Source organism: Lepisosteus oculatus, chromosome 3 (assembly GCF_040954835.1).
Source record: "Lepisosteus oculatus isolate fLepOcu1 chromosome 3, fLepOcu1.hap2, whole genome shotgun sequence".
NCBI classification, from domain to species: Eukaryota; Metazoa; Chordata; class Actinopteri; order Semionotiformes; family Lepisosteidae; genus Lepisosteus; species Lepisosteus oculatus.
The window spans coordinates 66,932,460-66,944,560 of record NC_090698.1 but is presented as its reverse complement, the minus strand read 5'-3'; the positions used below and the strand labels follow the sequence as shown (position 1 = coordinate 66,944,560).

Here is a 12,101-nt window from a genome sequence, read left to right as displayed (position 1 = left end):
TTCTCTTTCCAGCGGGGAAGAAACCTTTACTCGTTGTTTTTACATTCGTTGCTGAAATTGCGTGGCATGGTGGGCCATATTCCCCCGAGCCTTGTGTGACCACCAGCTCAAACTAGGGATGCGTGTGCAGGTCTCACCTGATCAGGTCTAAGGTTTCAGAGAACATGGTATATGGAGACTTTGGGGTCTGGGGATCTGTCTCCATGGCGATTCCACTCTCGATGAAGGACACAGCAGCATCCAGGTAGTTGAAAGCTTTTTCGGTTTTGTCCGCCTTGGAAGAAGATTAATAATCAATTAGCTTCATAAGTATTTCCTATCCTCGTATCCCCAGAAAAGCCAGTTAATGTTCCCCCTTAGTCGCACAAATGTTTTCCCCAGAGTGTGAAACCTGCAAGTACTTAGTCCACATTAAAGTAGACTAAAGTAAATGACCAATGCTACTGACCCTCAGCACTGTCCTGGACTTTTTAGTTTGGTTCTGGAAAACACTCTGAATCTCTGGCTTTCCCTCATGAGCTACTCTCATATTGGCAACGTTATACTCGGATGGTGGTCCTATTCTATGCACTGCTGTGCTCACACAAACACATTTTGTAATACGAGAAATATACTATGTACTGTGTCTTAATGCACTGTAGCGGTGTTCTAGCTTATTGTGGCTGCAATAAGTGATGAATACATTTACATTTCTAAGTGCTCACATTTTAGACAGGTCAAAACAAGCATTCAGAACTTTTAAGTGTTGTGAAACATAACATAGGCAGCAAGAATATCAACAGTGAAAAGAAACAAGCCAGTTTTTGCAACTATGGCAGAACTTGAGTTCTTAATGTTACAGGACTCAAATTATTAATTTACTGGCATCTCCTAATATACAGGTTTTGTCAAATAAATTCATGTATATTGTTTAATTTTTATTGTCCATCCTTAATGCTACCACTGGATTTGGGGGAAAAGGGTTGTGCAGTTGAGCGTCATTGCTTTCGGATGACAATTTGGATACAAGCGCTTTGAGAAGCCACCTTTAAAGGCGTTATATAAAATAACGTTTTTTCTTCTTATTATTATTAATTCCGATTTGAAGCTGCTGATCAGGTGCAGCTGCGTTACCTGCAATACAAGAAAGACTTTATTTGTTTGTACCTAAATGGTACATGACATATACAGTACAGGTGACCCACCATGGAATCAGCTTTGTGCTTCAATGTCTTGGCTTCCTTCATGTAATGTTCTACAGGATACTGCCTGTAAAATATATTCATAATGGGCGTTAAACTGCGTCGCCTTACATTTTCATTCTGTGAGAATTGTCGTTCTGGAACATATATGCTAATCCTAAAGAGCACAGCAAGCACCAGGGACTAAGAACGTTCTGATGTCAGAACACAATAAATTTCTCTCATATCGCATCAAAATATCTTCATAAAGACTCATTCAGAAATAACCTGAGGCAAGCTCACAAATGAACTATCCTGTGAGCTGGCAGTTGCTATAATGCAGTATTTCATTCCCTCCCCCCACTTCGTAGAAAGGTGAACACTTCGGCCATGGCAATAGATACAGTATGTCGGCATCAAAGTGCGACAAAGATGCCGAATTACACAGCAGTAACTCTTCAGAGGTGCTCTTAAGACAAGCACACCAGTTAGTTGTTCTTACTTGTCATCAAACTTCAGCAATGGTCTGGATGGCTTTGAGGTTCCTGTTGGCAACGAAGGCACTGGGAAGGGTGGGCAGCTGCTCTGTGTGGCTTTCTGGGAGAAGAGAAACAAACAAAAAATTCATCGGTGCTGCCATTCAGCTCAGGTCGGTAAAGATGCTCGCGCCTAGCACAGCCTGAACTCTGAGTCAGATACCCCCAGTGAGGGCCAGGACACTAACTGCCATCAGGGTTCCCCAGGTTGCAGCTCATAATTGGCTCCGTGCCGCCAGGGCTGAGGTTGCGATTAGTCAGCTGGCTCTCAGTGAAACGGCGCCCCCCTGCAGGCCAGCCGCGGTGACAGCGAGGGCTGCACATTTGCTCCCATCAGCGTCACACCTCCTGTACATCGCTGAGGAGCCTCCGACGCGCCAAAAATGGATGGAGAGCTCAGGGGAATCCGTTCGCTCTCTCTCATCCCCTCCACGTGGGTACAGAGACAGTCCGTGCTGTGCACCGAGACAAAGCGGGCCACTGGAGAGACCAGCTTGAGGGGGGGCTTAAGAAAATAACTGGCAATAAGGGAAAAAAAAAAGAAAAAATATTTGGACCGGCGTCCTCCGAAAGCTCTATAAAATGTATTTTTTGAAGTATACAAAAGCGGGTGCGATTTCCAAAAGCTTTTAAATATGCGTCACCAAGTTTCTTTGTAACTACAAAAGGAAAAAAAAAAAGATGCCAGTCTTTTAATTCATTTTAATTGCACATTATTTTACATAGTTTCAATACACAGGCCTTAGGCTTATATCAATTTTTTTTTAAATCGAATACGGTTTAAAGTTGCATTTCATGCCACAATCCAGACAGCCTTCTTTTATGCCATTTTGATATTAAACCTTCCTCAATTGCTTATTTTCAGACCATCAAAACAACCTATGCTATGTCATATAATGTTTTATAAGACAAAGACTTTCTGGAGGCATCAAGGAGGTACACAGTTCACCTCCCAGTCCTGATGAGTTTACTGCAATTATTTCATGACATTTTTCTTCACTTTTTGCCTTTCCGACAGCTGTTTTTATTTCAGATTTATCATCACTTTTTATTATTGGCATTCCTGGACCTGTCATAGGGAACATCACAACATAATCACATTCTTTACTGGACTCCCTTCCTAGTTGTGACAAAATCGTAAGACAAATAATCTGAATCTGAATAATCTGAATCTATATACTGTGCGTTTACACAGCTGGGAACTGTACTGAAGGAACCCGAGTGAGGTACTTGGCTCAAAGTCTCAACAGCAGTGCCCCAACTGCGATTCGAACCCTCAAAACTTCCAGCGACGAGTTCAGAGCCCTAACCACTGCTCCACGCTGAAGTCCCTGCTTACCGCTCTGGCTCCGGATCACAGATCTGCTCGTCATTCCAAACCAAGGCTTATCCCAGGAGAAAAGCCCGAACTGACAGGTCAAATCGCTCCCAGAAATCACGTTACCCGCGAGTAAGGAGCCATTTCCTACAAGGGAAAGGGCTCCCGTTTCAGCACTCCGGAGTCGGTGTCGTTCTGCCACTGCAGCCTGGGCGACCGGCGAGAGAGAAGTCAGTGGGGCTCACCTTGCCGCTCTTTGGGTGCTCTGCTCGCTCCCCCGTGGTCCTCTTGTGCTTGGTGGAGGCAGGGCCGGTGTCTTTGGCGTTGCTAGCGGTGCCGCTCTCGCTGCTCTGCCTCTTGCGGCCTGCCCCTCTCGATGGCTCCTGAGCCAGGGGCACGGGAGCCTTCGCCTTCCGCTTCTCCTTCCCCGCGCCGCACTTCGGCAGCCTACCGACGGCACCGGGAGAAGACATGCTCGACTGAGACATCGGCCACCTCCAGCGCGACGGATTACAAGTCTGTAACGCGAGACGGCAGTACGCCTCGACTTCCAAGGTACTTTCCACGGGGTGGGGGGTTTCCTATCCCACAAATACACAGGCTAACTGGCCGTAACACTTCAAAAAAGGTTTTATTTTACACATTAAAAGCACAATAGGGCGCATTTACTCGGGGGGGTGTTGCAGATGGCTGGTCCAAATCAAAATAAAACCTTCAAACCTCATCTAATGTACACAGCACCTCCTACAGGACATTATCATACGGTGTTCCGATTTGGAAATTGTCAGGTCCAGAAGGAACAGCACCACCTACTGGTCAGGCCACCATGCTTACAGCCACATCCTGGTTTTCCCTGGAAGCCTCCCAACCAGCACTGATCTAGCTTTGCCCGATCTGCTGAGACCACCTTACAGGGTCACAACACTGCTATCCAATTCACAATTCTATACAATAGTGCTAAAGCTCCAAGTTCAATTTATCCTGTGTGTTTCATGTGCTCTTCTGTTATGGATTACGTGTTCAGGGCCGTCTAATTCAGCAGCTCCGCGTTCACCACCCATGAGGCGTAGCAGTAGCCCCTGTTTTAGTGTTATGGAGAATAGCGGTATTTTACATGAGGGATCAATCCACTCCTTGATGTGAGCCACAGCACGTAAACGGCAAGCAAGGGGAGGTGTGTTTTAAGCTCTCTTCTTAGTAATGTGTTCCAGACATGCTGCCCAGTGCAACATGCTGGGGAAGTGCAAATCCTTTTTTTTGTGTGTGCCTTTTCTGTTTTTTTTTTGTTAATTCTTTATTCCATTAAAAAAAATATATTTATTGTATTACTATATTTGTACTGTACGGTGTTGATTGTGCCTGGCTGCTGTAGCACCTGAATTTCCCGCATGGGATTAATAAAGTACAGTACCTACTGTACCTCCATTATTAACTGAGGGACAGGATTTGGATGGGCCAAAACAGCCACAAACGAAAGTCGCTATCGTTTTCCTTAGGCTCATTTGTGTCTTTAGGCCACCGGGAAAAAATAGGAGGCTTGGAAGAATGAGGAAAACATCAGATAATGCAAAACATAATTGTAAGGTGGTAGCTTGCAAGTAAGGAGAAACTGTTCTTCTGCGGTTGCTGACTTTATTACACCTTACAACTGAGTCACCGGCTGCTCTGCAGGTCCGGGCAGAACACTGCTCCAAGTTTTCATGAAGCACTGCAAACACCAGCTGGAGAGGAAAGTTTCAAGAGGCTGCCAGCCTCCTTTAAGGCACCAAATTATCTGCCTGGACAGTGACAGTAATGTCCTGGCAAAATGTATAAGGATACTATTGATACATTCTACGTTTTGAGAGAGACCCGCATAAGTCTAATTAAAATGAGAATTTTATTTTTTGTTTGGAGGAATATAAACAGGAATATTAAGAGGAATGCAGTGAATCCCTGGGACTAAGAGAAGGAAAACATGATGTGGTTTCTGGTTACTAACTTGGCTGTATGTGAGCTACGATGTGAAGATGATGGCTTGAGTTCTTTATCCAGCTTCGGTTTTTTTCTTTCCAGTGATTTTCCATCTGGCTCGGCCTACAAAAAAAAAAAGCTATTTTCAACTCTGTGTTTTGCACATTTTCTTTTTCACAGAAAAACGGATGATGATAATAAAAGCAAGCAAATACTAACAGCCTTAATGCATTACACATAAAATATGAGAACAGAGACAGATAAAGCAAACTGCTACAGGTTAAACTCATTGGGGGAAAAAAAAAAGGCTTTTAAGCAAATTAATTGGGTTGTTTTCCATTTGTATCCAAAGCTTCAGAAATACCCACTTATAAAAAGAAGCCTTTATTTATATAAGTCAGTATGTACATTAGAGCAAACCTATTATTACATTCAAAAGGAAATGTATATTATAAAGAATAAGAATCTTGAAGCTCATAACCTGAGAATGCCTCCAGTGTATCTAAGATATGTAATGTAATACTCAGGTATAAAATAAATGCAGAGTCTACACTGCTTCAGACACATGTGCATTCTGCTCACAATGTTTTTATGCAGCTAGTGATCTAAGAGTGTTTTACCACCTCAGAAACAAGAGCTCCTCAAACTCTTTACCATTTCTTCTGACACGACAGCATTGACACTGATGAAATGGCATAACCAAACTCTTTTAAGAACGATACTATATTTCCGAAATGATGCTTTGATTCCATTATATAACATTGTCTCATAGTTGGTTACAGGGGAACTGCAGTCCCAATTTCTCAAACTGGTTATTAAATCTTGGTAACAAAATAAATTCACTGAGGTTATAGAAAAAAACCCCACAAATTTCAAATTAAGTACAACATTTTGTAAAAGTCTCGCATTTGAGTTCCAACAAATTGCAACGTAAAGCAGCCATTCCTGCTCACTAGTCACTGTAATGCTCACAACCTGTACATCACATTAGTCATTACAGTGACTAGTGAGCAGGAAGGGCGACTTACTTACTCTTGCAAATCTCAATTAATTTAGTTACTGAGATTTAATAACCGGTCTGAGAAATCGGGACAGCAATTTCCCTTAAATGGACAGACAGCAAATATTCTAAAATCATAAAATGCATATCTTTTTTACTATGAGGCTGCACTGGTTGAAACTCCTTTCTTTTTCAGCCTCTGAGGAAAAAAGGCTACGAAAAATGTATTTAACAGGGCATGTACTGTACAGGGTTTTTTGTTTTTGTCACAGTCTTTAAGACTTGCCTTTCGTTGACTGTTTCCCTAAAACTCTGTTCATTGAGAAATACGAGGGGTTGCTTTTCACTACTCATCACAAGTGTTGTGAGCTTTGGTGTACAGGCCACACTGGTCTCCAATTCTCCCAGCACCAGTTTATTGTGTACTGCAGTCCTGCAACAACTATAATCTGACTTTTTCATGGGTGCATACGTATTTTCTCCAGTAGCGAATGAGACGTCCTTATAAATAGGCCTATTTTTTTCAGCAGAATGGACATTTATTCAAAACATATAAGAATATGTTTCACTGAAACAGGACCAAAACCTAGTACCTGTTAAATGGGAGGGATGCCTCTGGAGAACAAACACCAACAATGAAGCCTGGGCACGCAGTGATGTCCCACTTTACCTTAGAATATATCGCAATGCAACTAAATATATAATACATATAAATATCCAATGTGAAAACTGAGTTCCCTTGATTAATTCAGTGTGAACACAAGTGAACCGAGTTACCTAAAAACATGAAAGGGAACAGAAAAAATAACTCCAGTTAATTACCAAATACACCCATTACAGCAGAGCTGCAGTGAGGGTGAACAAGTAGTATATACTGCAGTTTGCCACCTCAGTACCTATCTGACTTATTACCCGTCTACTCCCTACCTCGAAACCTTTGTGCCTCCGACTCTGGCCTCCTGTCTCCCAAGCTCGCTTACATTCTATAGGAGACAAGGGCTTTTTCTTGCTACGTCCCAAAGCTTTGGAATTCTATCCCTAAGGATATCGGGGATATCCGCTTTCTCGGAGGTCTTTTAAATCCAGACTCAAAACCTCCTTCTCTTCTTAAAAGCTTTCATTAAACTGATGTGTGGTTCTGCTCCATCTTCTAACTTCTGCTGCACTTCTAACTGATTGTGTTGTATTAACAATCAATTTTCTTGTAATTGTAATTTACAATTTTTATTAAATAAAGCTTATTATTTATTATTCACATTGTTTCCAGACCAAGAAAACAGGAACGGGTTTGAAATGAAACCAGCATGAATAAATCTGGTTCAGACAACGTACACAATATTTTTCCTGTGGTTCAAAACCCCAGACATACAACATTCAACAAGCTAAGAACAATAGACCTTGTCCTAACCAAGAAGAAGTCTGGACAAGAAATTTGTAAGAGGACAAAAAAAAAAACTTCAAGGTTAAAAAAAGATAAAGGTAGGTGACCAGGTGACTAATGACCAAGCTTGAAAGCAAACTAAGGCCTCCAGTACTGGAGGCCTATAACAACAAAGAAGCTGACATCCAGCTAACAAGACAAAGGCAAAATCAACCAACCGGTCTCTTTTTGGGGACTTTGGGAGTGGCGACCATTTCCTCCTTCCCGGGCTCCTGCCTCTTCCTGTCCACGCCGCGATTCTTCCGGGCCGCTTTGCCCGGCTGGCCTGCCGGCTGTGGGATCCTGGACAGCAGCCGGAGCTCAATCTTGACCACAAGGGTTCGGGGAGGCTCCGCGATGGCGCGGGGAGTCGCCTCCTTACCGCCAGCCTCAGCAGGCGGCGGCGGCGGCGGCGGCGCCTTGCCTCTCTTGGCACCGCCCTTGGGCTCCGGCGCCGCCAGGCAGGCGCTAGTCCTTACCGACAGGGAGGGGTGGCGGCTCTCGCACTTCGGGCTGGGGGCCCGGGCGGCGCCCTCCCCCTCCCCCACCCCCTCGCAGTGCGTCCGCTTCGAGGCCGGCTCTCGGCAGTTCTTGCCGCCGGAAGCCGCGCGTCTCGCGGACTTGTGGGTCTCCTCCGGTTGGGCGCCGCTCCCGTCGCGGCGGTTTTTCGTCTTGACCTTCGGTTTCTCGGTGAAGGGCGGGTCCTTGCGCCGGGGCGACAGCCGGCCGCTCTCCTCCTTCCGGCTGCCCTCGGGCAGCAGGACCTTTGCCGGCTTGCGAGGCTGCTTCCCGCCGGCAGGCTGCTTCTGGCTCGCCGCCCCAGTGCATGCTGGGGACTTCCGGCTGGGAGGGGGATGGTCAGAAGCCTCCTGGGCGCCCTTGGCCTCACCGTCACTGAGCTCAGACGGGGGGCAGGAGTCTTTGGGCTTGAACCCCTCCGCGGGGCTACCTTCCTCCCCTCCGTGCTGCTTGGTCTCCGGGCTGGTGCTCGGGACGAGGTCGCCCTGGCTGTCGGCGTGCGAGTTCTGCTGGTTGACTTTGACCAACCAGTAGTCCAGCTGCCATTTGTTGACACTCGACTTCTCATTCTAAAGAAAAAAATAAATAAACCGAGGGGGTTATGAATGGGAAAAGAGTATTTGATTCCAAACATGTTACTATACGCGCTAAAGCCTTATCTGACTGAAAATACAAATTTGTTTAAGAATTCTCTTTAGATTTAGAAGACAAGAAGGCATTTATATGTATTTTTTTTTAATTAGGGGTAAAGCTTTGGTAAGGAACAAAGTGATGGTATTCAATTTGTTTTTTGAGCATGAATCTTATTCCTTTAGGCCAGCTTTAAGGTCAGAACTTACCTGAAATTACGGGCCTAAATTTCCCGTCACAGGTGTCCTAGAAATGTCTGAAGGCTTTTACTTTAGCCTTTAAGGAGAGGGAGTGCTGAATGTGCACCCTTTATTTTTTAAATCTCATATTTAAGACCTGACAATGAAAAAAGGCTAGCATGACAATTTTGCACGCGAAGTTAATCCTGAAAGAATAAATGACACACAACAGAGGCCCCTGGAACAGTTTAAAAGAAAAAACACAATCTGAGCCAAAACAATCGCTAGCGCACTGTGAAGCGGACTTCTAGCCAGTCAGCTGGACTAACCACATGCAACGGGAATCTTGCCCTCTCTCGGTTCCGTGTTACCATGAGAACGTGCAATTGTTTCCAAATGACAGCTGTGTCATTTCTTTGTTCTCCGACAGGCGAGCTGACCTAGTTCTCTCTGTACCTTCAACCTAGCGCTGGAAGAGGCTGCAGGGACTGCCCGGCTGCCTTCTCAAGCAGGCACGCTTTAACATCCCCGTTTTTAGAAATTAGAAAAAGACTGTGCTTCGAAATGAAATCACGGCTCACAATCGGGAAATGCCATTTCTTCAGTCTCAATTTCCCCCCCCCGCCCCAATTTTCAATAGGATCCCACCAACCGGGATTCCTCTGGAATCATCCGGCCACATTCCTTGCGCCGTGCCAAGAGGCAACATTTTAGCCCCACGTACTGTGTTTAAATCCAGTTCCGGCAGATTTTGTAGCGATGTGCAAGGCTGGGCAAGAGGGTTTAACGACAGCCTGTGAGGCAAGATCATTCAGAAGTTAAAATCGGTCTAACCACAACAATCAATTCTAGGTTTGAAAAAAATAACGACTGCCAAGCTCGGGGATTGACCTCCCACCGGATCAAGAGACTTCTTCTTTTGAGGACTGAACCCTAACCCTGGCGACCGAGTCGCAGAACCGGATTTCTCCTCAGCCGGCCACCCTGGACCAGCACAGCCAGGTGGCCTGGGGATGTCCACTTGGCCGCCTGCCACATCTGACCGCCTACTGTGGAGAATGCCGCCACCGCCGCCGCCGCCGAACCAGACACGGCAGCCGAGGCCAGCGAGTTACCTCGGGCGCCGGCGGGCTGCTCCTGGGGGGCTGGGGAGCCTCCTCGCCGTCGCTGGAGCTACTCTCGCTCTCCGACTCCGAGCCCGAGGTGCTCTCCGACTCGCTGGAGCTGGCCGACTCCCCCCCGCTGGAATGCGTCAGCACCACGCCGCTGGTCTCTGGAGCCCTACAGGGAGGGGAGGGGGACAAGTGAGCAGGCCGAGAGACTTGTCAAGGAAGGTGCATGGGCTGGGCCCGACGGCATGACCTCTGACCTCGCAGTTTCATCCCGTCTCCAGCCAATGGAAGACGGTCAAAATGAAACCGTTACAACCAGAGGAATAGAGATTCTTCTCCAGTGACGACACACCTGGACATGTAATATCGTGGGAATTCAGCGATAAAAGGACAATGCAAAAATGCTGCGCTAAGTGTTGGAGGCTAACTCTGCCAAACGGCTTAAACTGCTTGATGGCATTTCTAATGCGTCGGCACCAAAAAAAACCTGTCCGTTCGCAAATCATCATTCAACTGCCTTGAACGGTATTGAAGACAATCAAAACGTGCTTGCGATTTCAAGACAATTGTTTGAAATTAGAATTCCCGTCTGTAAGATTGCTGTATTCTATCACATTGGATGATTGTTTTGAATGAAATGGTAGTAATACTGCACAAGGACGTAAGTGGCTCATGGCAGCCGTATCAACATCTTACAATATCATGCTGCTCCCATCATTGTGAAGCAGCGTTCACAGTGTTCACCAAGTGTTGTTCACCCACTAAGAGCAATTGTGAGCTGGGCCACTGTCATGAGGCAGGTTAGCTTTGCTCTACTGTTACTCAGTATGAAAGGAACAGCAGGTTCAGACAGCTGGCATCTTGGACCACAGCTACTCCCTGTAAGGTCAAGTCATCCCCCCCTGAAAGGCGTAACTATAGAAAGACTATAACTTCAGACTTAAATAGAAACTGCTCTAATTCACGGGCTCAGTGCTGAAAGAATTTATCTGTGCATTGACAAGTGTATGCGACGTAGGATTACGTCTTGAGACTATCCAAGCTGAATGCTTTCCTCACATTTACAAATATTTAGTAGTGAAACATCAGAGTGTCTGGAAGTAACCACAACACATTATTTAAAAAAAAAACAGTGAAACAATTGAACAAACTCTTCAGTGTCTTTTTGTGCTCACATCTGGCAATTTTAATCTTGTGAAGGGTTATTCAAAATTGCCATTTTCTGTACTAAAGAGGTTACATCTCTTTCTTGGAAAGGTCATCTTCTAAACCAAACAAAGAGAACCATCGTAACTAAGGCATTATTTTTCCTTAGTATTTTGTTTGGTGTGAAGGAAACAGAATGTTTATTTCTCACCTGCGACACCCTGCCAATCCCTTAAGGAGTCTGTGCTAACAGCCAAGCACATGACTAAAACACTCAACAGCAGACAAAACCAAATACAAAAAATATTCCATCTAGAAGTCAAGATTAAGGAGTCTAGAAAATAACCCCTCTATCGGTTTGATCAAACAGTGTTTTCAAAAATAAAAAAAGTGACATTTCACGCAGCGCGCACACAGTGGGGGAACAGGTGTGCAAGTCAATCTCCAAGGAGTTGACAACTAAATTAGCTCTATCCTTTAGAGAGGCTGCTCATCTGAGCCTTCCGGGGTTCTCTATAAATACACATGTGTAAGTTCACAGGGACTCTCTCCTCTAATAAAACCCCACACAAGCTTAAGCTTGCGTCCCCGATATCCAATTGCACGAGGAGTGGTGAGAGACGGGAGGTTAGAGAGGGGTCAGAGAGGTCGCACTGAAAACACAAAGAGGTGGTTGTTGCAGAAAAGTCCGGGAAGCCCTTTTATAAAAAAATAAATGCTTAAAGCCTTTATTTAAGGACAGCTGTTGATGTAATACACAATCGACAGCCCTTATTGAGGACAGATCATTTCACCCACGAGCCCTAGAAAGAGTTTTCCTTTGAAAACCATTGAGGCACCACACAATATGAAGGGCCTGCTACTAATAAGTGTTTTGACACCCATTTAATAATTTTTATTATATTTTAAAATGAATAAATATTAAAGCGGGACAGTGGCTCAGAGGTTAGCATCACTGCCTCTCAGCGCTGGGGCCCTGGGTTCAATTCTGGACCTGGGGTACTGTCTGCGTGGAGTTTTTCCTGTGTTCACATGGGTTTCCTCCAGGTGCTCTGGTTCCCTCCCACGGTCCAAAAACATACCGGTAGGATCATTGGCTTTTGGGAAAATTACCCCTGGTGTGAGTGT

The 12,101-nt window shown here is 45.3% G+C and overlaps 1 protein-coding gene across 2 annotated transcripts in view; it reads right to left on the bottom strand.

Annotated features, from left to right (window-relative positions):
- Nucleotides 1-12,101, bottom strand: part of aff1 (AF4/FMR2 family, member 1) — a 68,775-nt gene that overhangs the window by 9,125 nt on the left and 47,549 nt on the right. For both annotated transcript variants that reach the window (XM_069187396.1, XM_069187397.1), the window contains exons 8-14: nucleotides 9,831-9,996; nucleotides 7,567-8,475; nucleotides 4,996-5,090; nucleotides 3,260-3,461; nucleotides 1,663-1,757; nucleotides 1,185-1,248; nucleotides 138-274 (exon numbers count right to left, since the gene is read on the bottom strand). In XM_069187396.1, the coding sequence (XP_069043497.1) occupies nucleotides 138-274; nucleotides 1,185-1,248; nucleotides 1,663-1,757; nucleotides 3,260-3,461; nucleotides 4,996-5,090; nucleotides 7,567-8,475; nucleotides 9,831-9,996 (1,668 nt within the window). The remainder of the gene's footprint in view (nucleotides 1-137; nucleotides 275-1,184; nucleotides 1,249-1,662; nucleotides 1,758-3,259; nucleotides 3,462-4,995; nucleotides 5,091-7,566; nucleotides 8,476-9,830; nucleotides 9,997-12,101) is intronic.